We start from the raw sequence: 19,746 nt of genomic DNA on the forward strand, positions 1-19,746 counted from the left end.
AAATAAGTAACTATATATTAATTAGCTAGGCCATGCCGTCTTATTTGAAAGATGCTACATCAAGGCTCTCTCATTTAAATAACTATATATTAATTAGGGATGGCGATTTAACAGCTGGGAGGTGGATTTATCTTCTCTTCTTTCTGGATTTGGGTGTGTATAATTTTGGAGTGTCTGGGTTTGTAAATATTGGCCATTATTCCTAGAGAGAGGTCGAAATGATCATATTTGCATCAAGTTCGTTGTTTTCTCTTGGATCCTCCCAAGTGGCTAGTAATCTTAGTGGACGTGGGACAACTTGATCTCTAGTTTTCATCCAAGCTAAAAAGGAGAATGAAATGCCGAGCTCTACAATGCCTGTTCCGGGCTCGTCTGGCATCTCCTTGGTCCTTGGTTTCCATGGCTGACATGATTTACTTCGGACGATGCAAGTTTATGGTTCATTGGTTAGGGATCTTGGTTTTTATGATTGAGTGGTTTTGTATGCCAAATGCTTGGCACAAATCCCTTGTGTTTGTGTTGTCCGTAAGGTCTGTGCCTTCCTGATGGTAGCCGATGGAGCTTTTTGTAGGGGCTGATGGTTGTGTCTGGTAATGTTTACCGGGTTGGGTTTTAAATCCTTACTCGTTGTCCAATTCTTAGATTTTGTTTGTATTTTAGGCCTTCTTCTTTGGCCTGAGTTCTGGTACCGCATCTATGTTGGTTAGTGGGCTACGTGAAATGAAGAATAAAGTTCACTCATCGTTGGTTCAAGTCCATATTTTAAAGTTTAATAAAATATAAGTCTATTGATTCATGAACTTAACACTTATTTGTGATAAAAATTTAAATGGTTATTGATATGATGTAATATCAGAATCAGTAGTAATTATTATATAGATTACAATAATTATAATAAATTCATTTATTTTTAGATTATGAGATTTTTTTCATAATTGCAAATATGATAAATCTAAGAATAAGCTTAGTAATGATTTTTATAAACTCCAAAATAGGAGACTTAAGACATTCTGATCATCTACCCCTCTTAAATATGATAAAAGCAACTCAATTTTATTTCGACAATCTGCCCATAGTAAGAGACTTCAAGACTTCTCAAACACTGCTCTAGGTTCTGAATTTCGCATACCAAGTCTTCCTTCTTTCTTTGTCAAGAGAAATGTTTGTGGCTACCGAAACAGCGGCTGCATTGGCCGTTGGGTTTGCTACGTCTCCATCACCGACCTCTTTAATTCGTTGTGTAAAATCTATAATTTTCTTTATCATTAAAAAAATAATAATAAATTTAACCTAATTTTTAGGTAATGCCACCTATTTTTTAATCAAATACATGTGAATTTTTTTTTTCACATGACATGACACGAAAAAAATTCTGAAAAAAAAAAGAAAAAAAAAAGACATGGCACGAAAATTCACAAAAAGAATAGTTATTATATTTTTTTTAAATTAATGTTTTATTTTATTAAAATAAAATTGGGTATATATTATTATTATTATTATTATTATTATTATTATTATTATTATTATTATTATTATTATTAATTTTCCATTTTCCATCCATATTGGCTGTGATGGAAATAGGAAGGGCTTGAAAAGCAGACCTTACTCGAGTAATTTTCAGGTAATGGTAAATAACGCCCTTGTTATTCTGTTAATAGATCCTCCTCCTCCAACTAACTTGCAGAAGACCCAAGAGGAGAGAAGCTAAACTAAGAGGTAACAAACATGAACAATCCTTTAACCACTCTCCTCTTCCTCGCGGTTTTAGTTGCCTCTTCTGTAACCCATGTCAGATCGGACGCATCTGACCACCGTTATAAGGACGGTGATCCTGTTCCTCTCTACGCCAACAAGGTTGGACCTTTTCACAACCCAAGGTAATTCGATCATTTGCCCTCTTTCCTCGTTCCTCTCATTGATCTGTCTTATTGATTTACTGGATCTGGGTTATTGATTTCGCTTTCGAATTCATATAGCCCTGTTTGGATGGATGTTGATTATTGGATTAGGAAAATGTGAATTAGAGAATGAGACCCGCAATGTATATTTGGGTTTTAAGTTTTGGGAATTGAATAAAAGAATGGTGCCAAATGTGTCCGTATGCGATTCTAATTTTATTTGCAATGTTTGTTTAATTTCAATTTTGATTTAGTAGTGTTTCCCGCCCTTTTGAGTTGTTATTGATTTTGTATTGTTACTTGGCTGATTTTTCAGCGAAACGTATCGCTATTTCGATCTGCCCTTCTGCGTTCCAGGTTCCTATCTTAACCTGATTATAGATTAGATTTTGTTGAATTTGTTTCATTTGCTGCACTTGGTTGCTAATAAGCTGGAAGTGGACCTTTTCGTTTTCTGCATTTCACACTTGATGAATCAAGAATACTTTAGAAGCCTTGAGGCGTTGAACGGTAAAAAGATATTCATTTTTTCTTTTTATTGATTTAGTCAATTTAAATGGCAGATCATCTGAGGGAGAAAAAAGAAGCTCTTGGTGAGGTGTTGAATGGAGACCGTCTAGTGAGTGCTCCATATAAACTAAATTTCAGGGATGAGAAAACATCAGCAGTTGTTTGTAAGAAGACACTTACAAAGGAGGAAGTTGCTCAGTTCAGATCTGCTATTGAAAAAGACTATTACTTCCAAATGTACTATGATGATCTGCCCATTTGGGGCTTCATAGGAAAGGTTGACAAGCAAGGCAAGACTGACCCGAGCGAGTACAAATACTTCCTCTACAAGCATATCCAATTAGATGTTCTTTACAATAAGGACCGTGTGATTGAAGTGAGTGTCCGGATGGATCCTCAATCACTGTTGGATCTGACAGAGGACAAGGAAGTTGAAACTGAGTTCCTTTATACTGTGAAGTGGAAGGAAACAGATACTTCCTTTGAGAAGAGAATGGAAAAGTACTCACTGTCTTCTTCACTGCCACATCACTTGGAAATTCATTGGTTCTCCATTATAAACTCATGTGTGACAGTTCTCCTTCTGACTGGTTTTCTTGCTACCATTCTTATGCGGGTCTTGAAGAATGATTTTGTGAAGTAAGATTTATTTCTAAATTGTGCCAATAATTACTTATTTATGGATATGTGCTTATGATATTCTGTACTTATTTCTTCAAGGTATGCACAAGATGAGGAAGCAGCTGATGATCAGGAAGAGACTGGATGGAAGTACATTCATGGTGATGTATTTAGATACCCAAAGTACAAATCTTTTTTTGCTGCAGCCCTTGGGTCTGGCACCCAGTTGTTCACTCTGTAAGGAACTCATTTACCTCATCTATTCTGAAGTATGATGCTCACTTTGTGTTTCTAGGTTTTGGCTGTGAAGATTAGTGTGTTTAACTCTTTTCATGTGCTTCCAGCACTGTCTTTATTTTTATTCTTGCACTGGTTGGTGTATTTTATCCATACAATCGAGGAGCTTTATTTACTGCACTGGTGGTCATATATGCACTAACGTCTGGAATTGCTGGATACACAGCAACTTCTTTCTATTGTCAACTGGAAGGAAAGAACTGGGTAAGTTTATATAGATTTTGTTTGGATTAGAACTACCTTTTAAAGTGTCATTCAAAAGCAAGGTTCTTCAAAGTGAACTAAGTTGTTTATTTTCCTTGTTTACAGGTGAGGAATCTTTTGCTGACAGGATGCCTTTTCTGTGGACCTCTGTTCCTCACATTCTGCTTCCTTAACACTGTTGCCATTGTTTACAGTGCAACTGCAGCATTGCCTTTCGGCACCATTGTGGTAATACTCCTTATATGGACGTTAGTAACGTCGCCATTGCTTGTGTTGGGTGGTATCGCTGGAAAAAACAGCAAGGCTGAATTTCAAGCCCCCTGCCGAACCACAAAATATCCTCGCGAGATCCCACAATTGCCTTGGTACAGGAGTACTCTTCCTCAAATGGCAATGGCAGGTTTTCTGCCATTTAGTGCTATCTACATTGAGCTATACTACATTTTTGCCAGTGTTTGGGGACACAGGATTTATACCATTTACAGCATCCTGTTTATTGTTTTCATTATTCTTCTGATTGTCACTGCTTTCATAACTGTGGCTTTGACATACTTTCAACTTGCTGCTGAAGATCATGAATGGTGGTGGAGGTACACAAACACAAGTTTTCCTTTTTCTGTTTTCATCCCTTGCTGTTGGCATTTTGCATCATAACTAAATATCTTCTTCTTCTTCTTCTTTGCTGGTGCTAATATAGCTGGCCTACTGCTGTTCACTAAAAAGAACATTCTGCATCTTCTCATATATCGTCACTTATTGTGGTTCAGTTCTGAAGTATTAATTAGAGATGTTTGAACTTAATCAGCTGTTTGCTTAAACATTGTTGAGTTTAATGGATCTTTTCTTGTATCAAAATTTGCTAATTAGAAATATTAATGTTTAGTACTGATAACATATGGATAAGTTAAAGTTGTCTCATTGTCAAACAAGATAGTTCTGTTGACTTAATATTTCGCGAAAGAAAAACTTTGATACTGTGTCTGCATGGAGAATTTGAAATTTAATTTCTAGTTCAAACTTCATAAATAAAGATTTGAACCCCAAAAGGAGGGAAGCTCCAATGAATTCTTAGGCTTTATTTGGAAATTACACTTTTTAATAGGCATCTCAAATTCATCTTAAAATAACTTTTCATCCACATTTGGTGCATTGGCTTGTTAATTGGGCCATCTCTTGGCCTCCTGTGTTTCTTAATCTATTTGCAATGCTTTTAGATTAATATTATTCGATTAGACTGTCACTTACTGGCAAAAGGAAAAATTCAATATTTAGACAATCGTGTGCTTGATTATCGGATTATAATGTCAAAATATCTATTATGTGCTTATTTTAGCTTGACTATCATTTTCCTATATAATTTTGAGTTGAAAGGTTTTCATTGTTGTTTTCTATTAAAGCTGGAAATTCTCAAGTAGTATCTTATGCATTCCGCGTTTTTGGACTGAACTCAGTTTTGATGGTCACAGGTCTTTTCTATGTGGTGGATCGACTGGGCTTTTTATCTATGCTTATTGCTTGTACTACTACTATGCACGATCTGATATGTCTGGCTTCATGCAAACCTCTTTCTTCTTTGGATACATGGCCTGCATATGCTATGGCTTCTTTCTCATGCTTGGGACAGTGGGTTTCCGTGCCTCGCTGTTCTTTGTTCGCCACATATACAAGTCGATTAAGTGTGAGTAGAGTGGGCCTTTTCTCCCTTTCTGTTTCAGTGAATTCCATCAGAGAAACGTCTATGATTTTGTTCAAAGTTAGGTTGGAGACTGTATTTGGTATCAGAAGTTAAAGTAGGCCTCTTTTACCCCGGGCATGCATTTCTTAAGGGGGTCTCCTCAGACCTCTGTTATGCATTGGATTAGGCTTAGCTGTAGGAATTTGGTTTATCAACATTTTGGGTGTATGTAATTATCAGACTATATACAAAATGAAAAATGTATTGCATATACCTTCAGTTTGTACAGTTTGCTTCTCTGCTTGTATGTGCTTTGAGAATGATATCCAAATAGGTAAAAAATTGAAAATCATATTTGAGACAAACAAAGCATATATAAGCAAAAACATATCGATATTAGGGATGAACATTTAGCACGGAAGGCAAGAAATGCAAATCTGCCATCCCATTATCCCACTAAAATGTAAAATTCGAAAGCTTTCCTTTCCTGCTTTGCAAATCTACTGCGCTGTATATTTTCTTGGATTTTAAATTAGGCAATTAAATTTTGCTTTGTTTGGCAAGAGGTAATGTAATGTAATTAAAATTTTTATAAAATATTAAGAACATTTACCACAATTCATTTTAAATAAAACCCTTCATCATCCAACCTTTTTGGATTAAAAAATAATAAAATTATTAATACTTACATAATGTTCATGCTATAAATGGATAATTTATAATTTTTATCATTTAATTTAATTTTTAATTATATTCTAAATAAGATAAATCATTATTATTAAATTAATTTTCAATTAAAAATTTTCTTTTATTTAATTTAATTTAATAAATTTTTATTTGTTATAATAATAAACTTTTAATTAATTTATAGTGTAATTAATTAAAATATCTATTTAATTCTTTATATATATATATTAATAATAATTTCTATGATTATTTCGATTAAAATGTAATAAAATTATTTTATTTAAAAAATATTTAAATTTCATGAAAGTTTTTTTATCTCATAATTTATGTAAATTGATTTCTTTTCATATTATAAAAAAATATATTAAATTGATGAGAAAATAATATTATTTAAAAATATATAATTTTTATTATTATTACTATAATAAAAATATATATTAAATTATTAATAATAAATTGAATTATTTAATTTTAATAATAATGAAAATATATAACATTATTATTAATTAAAAATAAAATTTTATTATATTATTTTTGAAAAATATCATACCTTTAAATTGTGTAAAGTGTAAATTTTTTATTAATTTTATATATTTTTTATAAAATAATTCATTCACAAAAATAATTATCGTTTTACATAAATTTATGATATAACATAAATATATTTTATAAAAATTAAAATTTTAAAATATTATTATTTTTGAAAAGATAGATTTCACAATTTTAATATTATATCTTTAATTTTTTTAATTATTTTTACTTGTAATTAAATTTTTGATGTAATCATATTTGCATTTTACTTTTTAAAATTTTACTTCTATATAAAAATATAGTTAAAAGATAATTTATACATAAAAATTTAGATATTTAATTAAAATTTAAAAATAATTATGTTGAAAATTAATGATAATAAAATATGAATAATCAAAATATTAGTTATAATTGTATTTGATATATAATTATAATGAAAGAAAATATTAAAAAGTTTAGGAAATATTAAATAATAAATTTATAAAATATTAGTAATTAAATAAATATTAATTAAATATATTTAAATAAATAAATAAAATTTAAGAATAATAATTAATAACTTTTAAAAGAAATAATAAAAAAATTAAGTAAATAAAAAAAAAATTTGAGAGCACTTAAATGAAATGAAAATATTTGATGAGAAGAGATTAATTGATATATATCAAATGTCTCATATGATATACTACATATAGACAAACAAATGGAAACCATTTAAATAAAAGTTTAATTTTATAAGTAAATATTATTCAATTAAAAAATAATAATAAAAGAATTTAAATTTAATTTTTATAACAGTAAAATATTTCTCATTCATTTGACCATTTTAATTTAATGGCCATAAGTTAGCTATCATAATAATAATAAATATTAATTAATTTTAGTAAAGTAAAATAAAAGAAATATTAAATTGTTAACATAAAAATTAATACATACTAATTATAAATAAATCGAATATCTATATTTTATTTTTTTAATTTTTTATGTAGATTATACTTTTTGTCTTTCAAATTTTTTAACAAAATTTCATAACAAGAATAATTAAAAATATAATAAAAATATTTATTAAAAATATAAAATAATTTAAAATTAATTAAATTATATAATAATTGATTATGAGATCACAAATTAATAATTAAATTTCTTTAAATTAATAGCAATTACTAACCTTTTATTATTGTTGTTGTTAAATTATTATTATTATTATTATTATTATTATGAGTAATATGTTATAAATAATATTTTTATATAAATAAATTTATAAAAAATAATATAAATAATTTTTAAATATTATATTTAATCACAAAATAATTTAATTTTAAAAAATTAAATTTTAAAGAAAATAATAATTTAAATATAAATATTAAGGTGTAATTGTAAATAATATTATAATTAAAAGAGGAATAGAAAAAAATTAAATAATTATTATTATAAAAAATATAGAAAAGAGTTATTAACAAAAGATTATACGTCATAAATTAAAAAAAAAGTGTTATGTATATTTTTTTAAGAATATTATTATATTTTATAGTAGTATAAATTAATAAAAAAGCATTTTTATTTCTCAAAATTTATTTATTTATTTATATTTTTATTTGTAAATAATATTAATATTATTCTTCGAAGTGCTTGAGGTGGTCTCAATAAAAATTAATCTAATGAAAGAGTGAAAGATAAGAAAATTCCAAATAAAAAATTCGTGGAATTACTGATAGATCTAACCAGATCTCAGCTATATAACAGTCTTTTGGTTGACCTGACCTGACCACCGCACCGTTCCTCTCCTCCGTTTTCACTTCCACAGAAACCAAAACGGGAAAACAAACCCAATACAACAACCGCCATGAATGACCCTTTAACCCTTCTCATTTTCGCGGTTTTGATCGCTTCTTCTGTCACCCGTGTGAGCTCAGACGCCTCCAATCACCGCTATAAGGAAGGTGACCCTGTTCCCCTCTACGCCAATAAAGTTGGCCCCTTTCACAACCCCAGGTAATTCTAGATCTGGCCCTTTTGATTTCACATTTTCAATTTTTTTCTGGGAATTCTTAAGACCCTGTTGTGATTGCATGCTGACAATGATGAAACTGGTTTCAAATTCTGAACGGAGATCAGGATTTTTGTTTAGTTGTTTTTTGTTATTTTTGAATTGGTCTTTGTGTTTAATTAATTTCACTTTCGATGTAAGAGTGAACTCTGCATTTTTGGCCTGCTAATATTTTGTACTGTTTTTTTCTTTTTTATCAGTGAAACATATCGCTATTTCGATCTGCCCTTCTGTGTGCCAGGTTCTTATCTCAAACTGCTTATAGATTAGATTTTGTTGGTTTGTTTAATTTTCTGTACTTTGGTTGCTAATAAGTTAAAAACATGTCTTTTAATTTACTACATTTTATTTGATGAGTCTAAAGTTGTGTCCTTTCTTCCTTTTGATTATTGGGTAAATCTTAATGGCAGATCATGTCAAAGAGAAAAAAGAAGCTCTTGGTGAGGTGTTGAATGGAGACCGACTAGTCAGTGCTCTCTACAAACTCAACTTCAGAGATGAGAAAACATCAGCAGCTGTTTGTAAGAAGACCCTTACAAAGGAGGAAGTTGCTCGGTTCAGATCTGCAATTGAAAAAGACTACTACTTCCAAATGTATTACGATGATCTGCCCATCTGGGGTTTCATAGGAAAGGTTGACAAAGAAGGCAAGGCTGATCCGAGTGAGTACAAATACTTCCTTTACAAACATATCCAATTTGATGTTCTGTACAATAAGGACCGGGTGATTGAAGTTAGTGTCCGGATGGATCCACATTCACTGCTGGATCTGACTGAGGAAAAGGAAGTTGATGCGGAGTTCCTTTATACAGTGAAGTGGAAGGAAACAGATACTCCCTTTGAGAAGAGAATGGAGAAGTACTCATTGTCTTCTTCATTGCCACATCACTTGGAAATTCATTGGTTCTCTATTATAAACTCGTGTGTGACAGTTCTCCTTTTGACTGGTTTCCTTGCAACAATTCTCATGCGGGTCTTGAAGAATGATTTTGTGAAGTAAGATTTATTTGTAAATGGCATAAGTAATTAACTTACATGTTTATAGATAGCTTATTATAGATGTTTATTTCCTCAAGGTATGCACAAGATGAGGAAGCAGCTGATGATCAGGAAGAGACTGGATGGAAGTACATCCATGGTGATGTATTTAGATACCCAAAGTTCAAATCATTATTTGCTGCAGCCCTTGGGTCTGGGACCCAGCTGTTCACTCTGTAAGGAACTTGTTTACCACATATTCTAAAGCATGATGCCCAGTTTATTGTGTTGCTAGGTTTTAGCTATAATGTTTAACATGATTATTTAATTCTTTTTATGTGCAGCACTGTATTTATTTTTATTCTTGCACTGGTTGGTGTATTTTATCCATATAACCGAGGAGCTCTATTTACTGCACTGGTAGTCATATATGCACTGACTTCTGGGATTGCTGGATATACAGCAACCTCTTTCTATTGTCAGCTGGAAGGAAAGAACTGGGTATGTTTACATGGATTTTGCTTGCTTTAGAATTACCTTTTAATGGGACTCTTTCAAAAGTGAGACTCTTCAAAGTGAACTAAATTGTCCATTTTTGACGTTGACAGGTGAGGAATCTTTTGCTGACAGGATGCCTTTTCTGTGGGCCTCTATTCCTTACATTCTGCTTCCTTAACACTGTTGCCATTGTTTACAGTGCTACTGCAGCATTGCCTTTTGGCACTATTGTAGTAATTGTCCTTATATGGACATTAGTAACATCCCCATTGCTTGTCTTGGGTGGTATTGCTGGGAAAAACAGCAAGGCTGAGTTTCAAGCGCCTTGCCGTACCACAAAATATCCTCGAGAGATCCCACAATTGCCTTGGTACAGGAGTGCTCTTCCTCAGATGGCAATGGCTGGTTTTCTGCCTTTTAGTGCCATTTACATTGAGCTTTACTACATTTTTGCCAGTGTGTGGGGTCACAGGATTTATACTATTTACAGCATCCTGTTTATTGTTTTCATTATTCTTCTGATAGTCACTGCATTCATAACTGTGGCTTTGACATACTTCCAACTTGCTGCTGAAGATCATGAATGGTGGTGGAGGTATGAGTTTTTCTGTTCTATTTGCCTTTATTGTTGTCTCTTTGCATAACAAGTAAATATGATAAAGTTCAGCAATCTTATAATTTTGCCATTGCTTATTTATCGAACTGCTTTTTAATAAATAAAATCCCACATTTTCTTTCACGTGTGCTTGTTATAAAATGTCATCAACTTCTTTTTTTTTGAAATGGTTGACTAGTAACTAATGGATCATTTTTGTATAGTGATTCACGTAAACAACTAGGTAAATATGGGTAGTTTCTGTGGTTATTTTGTTTAAGACAAAGTAAAAATTACTTCACAAAAAAATTTAAATTTCATAAATTTTTTATGTTTTATCTCATAATTTTCTGTAAAGTGGAGTGTTAGTATCTGAACCCTAACTGGCAGTTACAGAAGAAATAGACTTGAGATAGAAAAGAGAATTAGAAAAAATAGACTCAAGAATAGAAGAGGAAAGAGATAAAGAGATTGAGAAGAAGAAAATGATTCTTGATATTACTTGAATGAATGATCTCTAACTGCTGTACAACTGTATTTATACCAATTCTACTAATTTGTTATCTTCTAACATACACTACTAATCTGTTATCTTCCAACATACACTACTAATCTGTTGTCTTCTAACATACACTTCCTGCCTCTTTCTACAATCTGTTATGTTCCCTCCAAAAACCAACTCAACTCAACTCAACTCCAGCACCTTTTACACCTGAATTACACTCAATCACTTCACTTCTCTGTTCCTAAACCTTTTTATCTGATATGTAACAATACCCCTTCCTTGAGCACCTTCTTGCCCCAAGGAGGTGGCAAAAGTGGGAAACTGGGATTTAAGAAAGGAATTATCCTCCCAAGTAGCATCCTTCTGAGATAAGCCATTCCACTGAATAAGAGACTGTGGAATTTGCATATTCTGCCTGTCAATCACCCAGGTCTGCAGCACCTTTAATGGCTTGACTTCCACCTGATCTTCTCCCAATTGAGGAAGCCCCAAAGTAGGAATATGATTATCCCCAAACTTCCTCTTAAGTAATGAAACATGAAAAACGGGATGGACAGTAGAAGATTCTGGCAGTTGCAATTTATAAGCAACTGTGTCCACTCTCTTCAAGACCTGAAGGGCCAAAATACTTGGCAGATAACTTGTGATGTTCCCTTACAGCAATAATGGTCTACCTATATGGCTGCAATTTCAAATATACCCAATCTCCTACTTGAAATTCTCTTTCAGTCCTCTTCTTATCCACTTGCTGCTTCATTCAATTCCTGGCAAGCTGTAAATTCTCCTTAAGCAAGGAAGTAATAGCTTGCCTGTGAGCCTGTCCTTAAGAAAATCTTCTACTGCAGCAACTGTTGTCATCTCAGTAGGCAAGGCTGGAAGCATTGGAGGATAGTATCCATAAAATGCTTCAAATGGAGTCATCCTTATAGCACTGTGGTAGGTGGAATTGTATCACCATTCTGCTAAGGATAACCATCTACTGCAAGTAGTAGGTTTTAAATGAGCCATGCTTCTTAAATACCCCTCCAAACACTGATTTACCCTCTCAGATTGTCCATCAGATTGAGGATGATAAGAGGTACTGAAACAAAGAGAATTACCCAATTTCTTAAACAATTCTCTCCAAAAAAGGCTTGTAAAAACCTTATCCCTGTCTAAATCAATAGTTTGAGGCGCCCCATGCAGCTTGTAAACGTAATCTAAAAATATTTGTGCAACTGAAGAAGCAGAATAAGAGTGAGAAAGAGCCATAAAATGAGCTTACTTGGTAAATCTACATACAACAACTAAAATGGTACAACTGAAGAAGCAGAATAAGGGTGAGAAAGAGCCATAAAATGAGCATACTTGGTAAATCTACATACAACAACTAAAATGGTATCCTTGCCAAGTGACTTGGGCAATTGCTCCACAAAATCCATGGAGATATGCTACCAAGCATGGTTAGGAATTGGTAAAGGCTGCAACAACGCACGTGTAGTACATGTTTCTCCCTTACATCTTGCATGCTGATCACATTTCTTAATCCAATCCATCACATCTTCATTTAACCCAGGCCAATGAAAATGCTTCTTCAACCGATGATAAGTCCGTAATACACCTGAATATCTTCCCAAAGGTGAATTGTGATATAAAGAAATAAGGTGACTCCTCAAAGAAGTGCTACAGCCCACATATAATCTGCCTTTATAATACAACAATCCAGATTTGAAAGCAAATCAAGAAACACTATCAACTGCTACTGAAAGCTGCTGAATTAACTCTTCAGCTGTCACATCCCCCTCATAAGTGGATGCCACATTAGACATCCAAGCAGGAACTAGGGAAGATTGCAAAGCAAAACAATTTTTCTCAGAAGGCTCCTCAAAACTCCTTCTAGACAAAGCATCAGCCACCTGATTCTCAATCGCCTTTCTATATAAAATCTTATAATCCAGCCTTAACAACTTAAATATTCCCCTCTGCTGCAGATTAGTGTGAAGTCTCTGTTCCAACAAATACTTGATACTTTAATGATCTGTTTTAATAAAAAATTGCCCCTGCTTTAGATAATGTCTCCACTTAGAAACAGCAAAAGTAATTGCCATTAATTCCTTATCATAGACTGAAAGCCCCATACTTCTCACGCCAAATGCCTTAGAAACAAAAGCAATAGGGTGTCCCTACTGCTGTAATACAGCTCCCATCCCTTGGCTGCTGGCATCAGTTTCAACAATAAATGGTTGGCTAAAATCAGGCATAGCTAACACAGGGGCAGAGGACATAGCATTCCTTAAGCTTTCAAAAGCATGTTGTGCCATAGAAGACCACTGAAAGGCATATTTTTTTAATAAATCAGTAAAGGGCTTACTGATAAGAGCATAATTTCTAATAAATTTTCTGTAATAGCCAGTTAGCCCCAAAAAATTCTCAATTCCTTAATTGACTTGGGCACAGGCCACTCAACCATAGCCCTTATCTTTTCAGTATCTGTAGCCACCCCATTTTCTGAAATAATATGCCCCAAATACTCCACTTGCTTTTGAGCAAAAGAACACTTGGAAAGCTTAGTAAAAAGCTATTGATTTGCTAGCACCCTAAACACATCTTCTAAATGAGAAATATGGGATTCTAAATCATGGCTGTAAATGAGGATATCATCAAAGAATACTAACACATATTTCCTAAGAAATGGATGGAATATATCACTAATAAAGGCCTGAAATGTTGCTGGTGCATTTGTAAGGCCAAAGGGCATTACTGTAAACTCAAAGTGCCCATTATGTGTCTTGAATGTAGTCTTTGGAATATCTGGAGTGTTCATCTTAATCTGATGGTAGCCAGCTCTAAGGTCTATCTTGGAAAAGACTGTTGCCCCATGCAATTCATCCAATAGATCCTCAATAATAGGAACTGGAAATTTATTTTCAATAGTAGCATCGTTCAGCTTCCTATAATCCACACAAAACCTCCAAGACCCATCTTTTTTCTTGACTAATAAAACAGGAGAAGCATAAGGGCTAGTACTATGTTGAATCACCCCACTGTCAAGCATCTCAAACACTAGTTTCTCAATTTCAGTTTTCTGGAAATGAGGATGTCTATAGGGTCTAATATTGATAGGTTGGGCAGCAACTAATAGAGGAATAGAATGATTGTGAGACCTAAAGTGTGGTGGTGATTTTGGTTCTTCAAATAAGAAGGAATACTTGTCTAATAGAGATTGAACTTTAGGTGGATAAGTATGCATAGAAAAACATTATGAACATTCAGAATTTACCTCCTGCTGTTCAGAAAACTGAATGCTAAACAAAGGAGTTTGAAAATCTGACCCCTGCTTCTGTAAAAGCCTTTGATAACTAACACAAGGAAGCAACTTTAATTGAGACGCTGCATCATTAACCCTTTGCAATTCTACAATCTTCTCATCCATTTGAAGCCTAACCAATCTAGCTTCAAAATCAAACATGATGGGATTAAAACTTCTCATCCAATGAACTCCAAGGATCATGTCAAAACTACCTAATTCCAAAGTCCTAACAGTAAAGGAAAACTTGTAATGCTGCATCTTCCATGTAAAATTACTACAAATAAAAGAACTCGTAATTTTCCTCCCATCAGCTATTGTAATTGCAGCAGCTGTAACTAGCACATAAGGCAACTTCTATTCACTTGCTACTTTGGCATCAATAAAGCTGCTAGTACTTCCACTATCTATCAAAATGACTAGTTGTCTATTCCCACAATAGCCCAACACCTTAATTGTATCCACTCCTTGATTTCCTTCTACTGCACTTACAGACAATGTAAGTGCCTCCTGAACCCTCTGATCTAATACCTCATAACCTTCACAAGCCTCATGCCAAACTTCCTCCCCTTGATCTCCTTCACCCTTATTCTGCAAAGCCATTAAAGTTTTCTGTTTACATTGGTGATCTGGAGAGTATTTCTCCCCACACTTGAAACATGGCCTGGGAGATTGTTTGTCAGTAACTAACTACTGGCTAGTAGGTTTTGTGGTAGATTGATTGACTAATGAAGCAATGACAGATTGAGAGGCAGGTTTACTTCCAACAGAATTAGACTTTTGGTTGCCACTAGAATCAGCTATTGGTGGTTTAGGAGCATATGGGTAATTGGAATTATACTGAGGTGATTTGGTGGTAATAGGAGAATAGGAACTGAACTGAGAAGATCTTGAGTTACTAAAATAGGTTCTGAATGGGGTTTTAATGTTTCTTTGAGCCTCTAATAACTGTTCCTGCAACCTAGTTGCTTTAAAAGCATCGGCTAATGTTGCTGGTTTAAGCATTCTCACCATCAACCTTATATCATCCCTTAATCCTCCAATAAATCCAGAAAGAAAATAGTATTCCCCCAAATCTGGCATTACCCTCTCCATTCTCACCCTTAAATCTTCAAATTTATCTTGGTACTCATCAACACTCCCCTCTTGCCTTATTTTCATGAATTCTTCCACTATATCATCCAACCCTTGCTCTCCAAACCTCTTGCATAAACTTTGCTCAAACTCTTCCCAAGCAACCTTTTTTTTTTTCCATTCTTACTCCAATTATGAAACCAAGCATCAGCTCTCCCTATCAATAACAGACTAAGCCATCTCCACCGTTTGCTCTCTAGGAATCCTATAAACTTCAAAAAATTTCACACACTTCCTTAACCAAGATCTAGGATCTTGGCCATCAAAAGTGACCAATTCCACCTTAGGCAACAATTTGGACCTGGCTTCCCAATCCATTACAACTGTGGTAGAAGAACTTCCTACCTCTTTTAATTGAGGATTCAGGTTCTCTTTAGGGTTTAGCAAAATGCCCTTTCCCTCCAAATTGATCACAAGTGGTTGATCATTACCAACCCCACTCCCTTCACCACAAGATCCTTTACCTTTATCATTGACAAGAGTAGCCACAAAAATTTTTAGGTCACCAAGAATAGACTCAGTAGACTGCTTGAACTCCCCTCTCAGATCTTCGACAGCCTTCTTGGATTCTAGCTAGTAATTGATAAGCTTCTCCTCCAATTCTGCAGGCTTTCACAGCTTCAGCACTAATTACCACAGATCTAGTCATAATTGTGACCCTAAAGAAAGGAAAACCCAGTGGATTCCAGGAATCTTTGGGCTCTGATACCAATTTGTTAGGATCTGAGCCCTAACTGGTAGTTACAGAAGAAATAGACTTGAGATAGAAAAGAGAATTAGAAAAAATAGACTCAAGAATAGAAGAGAAAGAGATAAAGAGATTGAGAAGAAGAAACTGATTCTTGATATTACTTGAATGAATGATCTCTAATTGCTGTACAACTGTATTTATACCAATTCTTCTAATTTGTTATCTTCTAACATACACCACTAATCTGTTATCTTCTAACATACACTTCCTGCGCCTTTCTACAATCTGTTATCTTCCCTCCAAAACCAACTCAACTCAACTCCAGCACCTTTTACACCTGAATTACACCCAATCAATTCCCTTCTCTATTCCTAAACCTTTTTCTCTGGTATGTAACATGGAATTTAATTTTTGTAAAGTAATCACTATACAGAAAACATATTAGGTTAACAGAAAAATGATGATATTTCAAAAATACATATAAATATCATATTTTTATAAATTAATATATTAAGGCTTATATTAAATTAATTATGATGATTTGAATTTTTTACTTTCAATGATAAAAATGTAAAATCATTATTATTCATTCAAAATAATATTTTATTATATTATTTATAAAAAATGCTAGACAGTTTACTTTTTTTCTTCATATTTTTATGAGGTGCCATTATTTTTTGTTAGTTTAATTTTTTTTTTTTGTAAAATAATTATATGCATCGCCTTTCAAAAAATAAATACCACTTTAAGGAAAATTTATGAAATAAAATATAAAAATTTATTGAAGTTTAAATTGTTTTTTGAAGTGAAGTAATTTTGCTTTGTTTTAGACAAAGTAACCATAGAAGACACTATAAATATGAATGAGATAACAATGGTTGTCAAACAAGTTAGTTCCTGTTGACTTATGAGTGATAAGAGATCTTTGAGTTTGCTTTTGGATATGGAATTTGAAATTTAAAATTTTGAATTTGAGTATTTAGTTCAAAATATACGCAGATTAAGATTTAAGCTTGTTTGAAGGGGGGAAAATGCGTCAAATGGATCTTAAGAGTGTATTTGAAATCACACTCTTTAAGTGGTTGGTTAAAGTTCATACTTGAATAATTTTTAATCCACATTCATGAATTGGGAATTTTATTCAAGTATTTTAAACTAAAACACCAGGTGTAATGTGTTTCAAAAAAAAAACACCAGTTGTAAATTCCATTATATCTGCCACATCCAAATGCAATGTGAGATGATCTGAAGAATATAGAAAAAAAATGAAGTCAGTGCTGCTCTTTAGGGATTGTACAAGGAGGGGGTTCATGTAATGAAATGGTATTCTTGCATCAAGTAATGAAAGATAGAATTTGAGAAACATGAGAAGAGGGGAATCTTTAGTGAGCTTAAATGCTGTGAGGTAGGTGAAGAGAATTGCAGAACGATGCATGTGTAATGTAGGATTCTCGTTTGTAAGGAAATATTCTAGGTCAGGCAAATGGTGGCATAAAGAAAAGGTATGGAATTGATGTTGCTGTGGAACTCCTGGATATTGGGCTTGACTGGGTTGAGGATCTCCTGAAAATCAAAGAATGGGTGAGGGTCGGTGGTGGTTGTTAACCATTCCGACGCTCAAGTTAGTAACTCGATTGTGGTTAGAATATCAGTATAATGAGAGTGAACTTTGTTTGCATACTTGTTTCTGAAGCTTGACCTTGTTGATATAGTGATTGGGATGGTAACTATATGAGATCTTGGCTGGATATTCGCTGATCCTCTATTTAAGTTGTAACAGTAACTATTTTAAAATTATGCTGAGAATTAGGCATGATGAGTAGCGTGATTTTTGTTTGGCCCGAGTTCAATGAGAGCGCCAAACTCTAATCTGTCCGATCTCTTTAGAATGGAGCGGAATGATCTTAGAGTTCTCCTTAGTGTTCGGTCTCCTAGGGTGTTAGGCTTTGAGATTGGAAGGACCGAGCTTTGCCTGGCTCTGAGCTCGGATAGGCGGCCCACCTGGTTTAAGCTCGGGTGGAGGACCTCTAACTGGGTCGGTTTTACTAGCCTTTTATATCAGGAACCTTAAGGATTTCTCAAGAAGAAAGTCTGCAGGGAGATTCAAGAAAAGAAAAAAGGTATAAAGTCCAAAATGAGTTGAATGTCCCTAAAAGAAGAGGGGCAAGTGATTGAATTGCACAAGGACGGCCATCATCTAATTGAATGACACCTCACTCAATGCCAATGTCATAACATTACTTAAGAGTTCTTGTGGCTGATATTCTACTAGGAACATATTTCTTTGAATGATGAGTCCCCTGCAAATATTACATGTAGCAACTGATGAGTCTTGTTTTGACATTTCTCATTCACTGAAATTGGCGCATCTTCTTTTGGCCTATTGTGTTGATTAAGCCTCTTGGGACCTGTAGAATAGCATATCATTACCATCACTTGCGATATCATAGTTCACTATTTAGACAATTATGTCCTTGATTATTTCTTTTTACTGTCAGTATGCCAACCTTCTGGTTGTTCTTGCTCAACCGTGAATTGATAATTTGATATGATAGTGGGTTAACTTGTTATGCTCTCACATATTATCCAATGCATGATATTTTTTTGTACTGAACTTTTGATTGTCACAGGTCTTTTCTCTGTGGTGGCTCAACTGGGCTGTTCATCTATGCTTATTGCTTGTATTACTACCATGCACGGTCTGATATGTCTGGCTTTATGCAAACATCTTTCTTCTTTGGGTACATGGCCTGCATATGCTATGGCTTCTTTCTCATGCTTGGGACAGTGGGTTTCCGTGCCTCGCTATTCTTTATTCGTCACATATACAGGTCGATTAAGTGTGAGTAGTATTCCAGTTCTTCCCAATTTGTTTCCATACACAGGTCGATTTTTGTTAGAAGCTAGGCAGGAGATAAGATTGACTATCAGAAGTGAACGAAGCAAACCAAGGCCTCGGCCATGGCTTTCCTAAAGGATTCTTCGATGATCCGTCATAAGAACTTTCTGAGAAACGTGGGTTTATTGACATTTTGGTGTTGGAAATTATCTGACATCTATAAAGATAGAAAAATTCTTGTACTGTTACATACACCATAAAGTTTGTAGAAGCAACGTCTCCTATCTCTCCCCCCTATGTGCTTTTCAAAGCAACATTTATTTTTCAGGTTAGTTGTTCATGTAAAAGCCAAAATTATTTTGCCTCAACTCTTACCTAGTTTCTATATAAATAATTGAAGAATAGCATGTATTCGATAAATGCATAATTCTCATTGGTGTATCAATTTCATCAGCAGTTGAAGCGCCATTGTTTTTATCGTCCACCATTTTCAACATTGGCTCATATAGATGGCAACGCCAATGTCATCCACCGGCACTTTAAATAATAATTTATTGGAGTGGGGAGTGGATGAAGCCAAAATAAGCTATTTTTAATTTTTTAAGTAAATAGAAAATATAAAGAAAAGTCACGGTAGTAATCTGAGGCATGCTTGGCTAAGCACAGTTTGTGGGCAAAGGTTGTAGAAGGACTGTATTTTCCCAACACATTTGGGAAGCAACCCTTTCAAAGCGTGGATCTTGAATATGGAAT

The 19,746-nt window shown here is 33.6% G+C and overlaps 2 protein-coding genes across 2 annotated transcripts; both read left to right on the forward strand.

Annotated features, from left to right (window-relative positions):
* The first annotated feature begins 1,546 nt into the window (after nucleotides 1-1,546).
* LOC110668886 (transmembrane 9 superfamily member 3) lies at nucleotides 1,547-5,493 on the forward strand. Its single transcript, XM_021830276.1, has 7 exons — nucleotides 1,547-1,877; nucleotides 2,215-2,255; nucleotides 2,462-3,047; nucleotides 3,129-3,266; nucleotides 3,374-3,530; nucleotides 3,636-4,120; nucleotides 4,997-5,493. Exons 1-7 carry the CDS (start codon nucleotides 1,726-1,728, stop codon nucleotides 5,214-5,216), a joined length of 1,779 nt encoding a protein of 592 aa, XP_021685968.1. The 5' UTR covers nucleotides 1,547-1,725; the 3' UTR covers nucleotides 5,217-5,493.
* Nucleotides 5,494-8,079: 2,586 nt separating this feature from the next.
* LOC110668887 (transmembrane 9 superfamily member 2) lies at nucleotides 8,080-19,413 on the forward strand. Its single transcript, XM_021830277.2, has 7 exons — nucleotides 8,080-8,412; nucleotides 8,668-8,708; nucleotides 8,878-9,463; nucleotides 9,544-9,681; nucleotides 9,790-9,946; nucleotides 10,054-10,538; nucleotides 18,785-19,413. The coding sequence occupies exons 1-7, from the start codon at nucleotides 8,264-8,266 to the stop codon at nucleotides 19,002-19,004; spliced, it is 1,776 nt and encodes a 591-aa protein (XP_021685969.1). The 5' UTR covers nucleotides 8,080-8,263; the 3' UTR covers nucleotides 19,005-19,413.
* Nucleotides 19,414-19,746: the final 333 nt, after the last annotated feature.

Source organism: Hevea brasiliensis, chromosome 15 (genome assembly GCF_030052815.1).
Source record: "Hevea brasiliensis isolate MT/VB/25A 57/8 chromosome 15, ASM3005281v1, whole genome shotgun sequence".
Classification (NCBI taxonomy): Eukaryota; Viridiplantae; Streptophyta; class Magnoliopsida; order Malpighiales; family Euphorbiaceae; genus Hevea; species Hevea brasiliensis.

Coding starts and splice junctions, on each gene's coding strand:
- LOC110668886 (XM_021830276.1), top strand. CDS start 1,726: ATGAACAATCCTTTAACCACTCTCCTCTTCCTCGCGGTTTTAGTTGCC. Junction 1,878..2,214: donor GGACCTTTTCACAACCCAAG/GTAATTCGATCA, acceptor CTGATTTTTCAG/CGAAACGTATCGCTATTTCG. Junction 3,048..3,128: donor TTGAAGAATGATTTTGTGAA/GTAAGATTTATT, acceptor TATTTCTTCAAG/GTATGCACAAGATGAGGAAG.
- LOC110668887 (XM_021830277.2), top strand. CDS start 8,264: ATGAATGACCCTTTAACCCTTCTCATTTTCGCGGTTTTGATCGCTTCT. Junction 8,413..8,667: donor GGCCCCTTTCACAACCCCAG/GTAATTCTAGAT, acceptor CTTTTTTATCAG/TGAAACATATCGCTATTTCG. Junction 8,709..8,877: donor TCTGCCCTTCTGTGTGCCAG/GTTCTTATCTCA, acceptor TCTTAATGGCAG/ATCATGTCAAAGAGAAAAAA.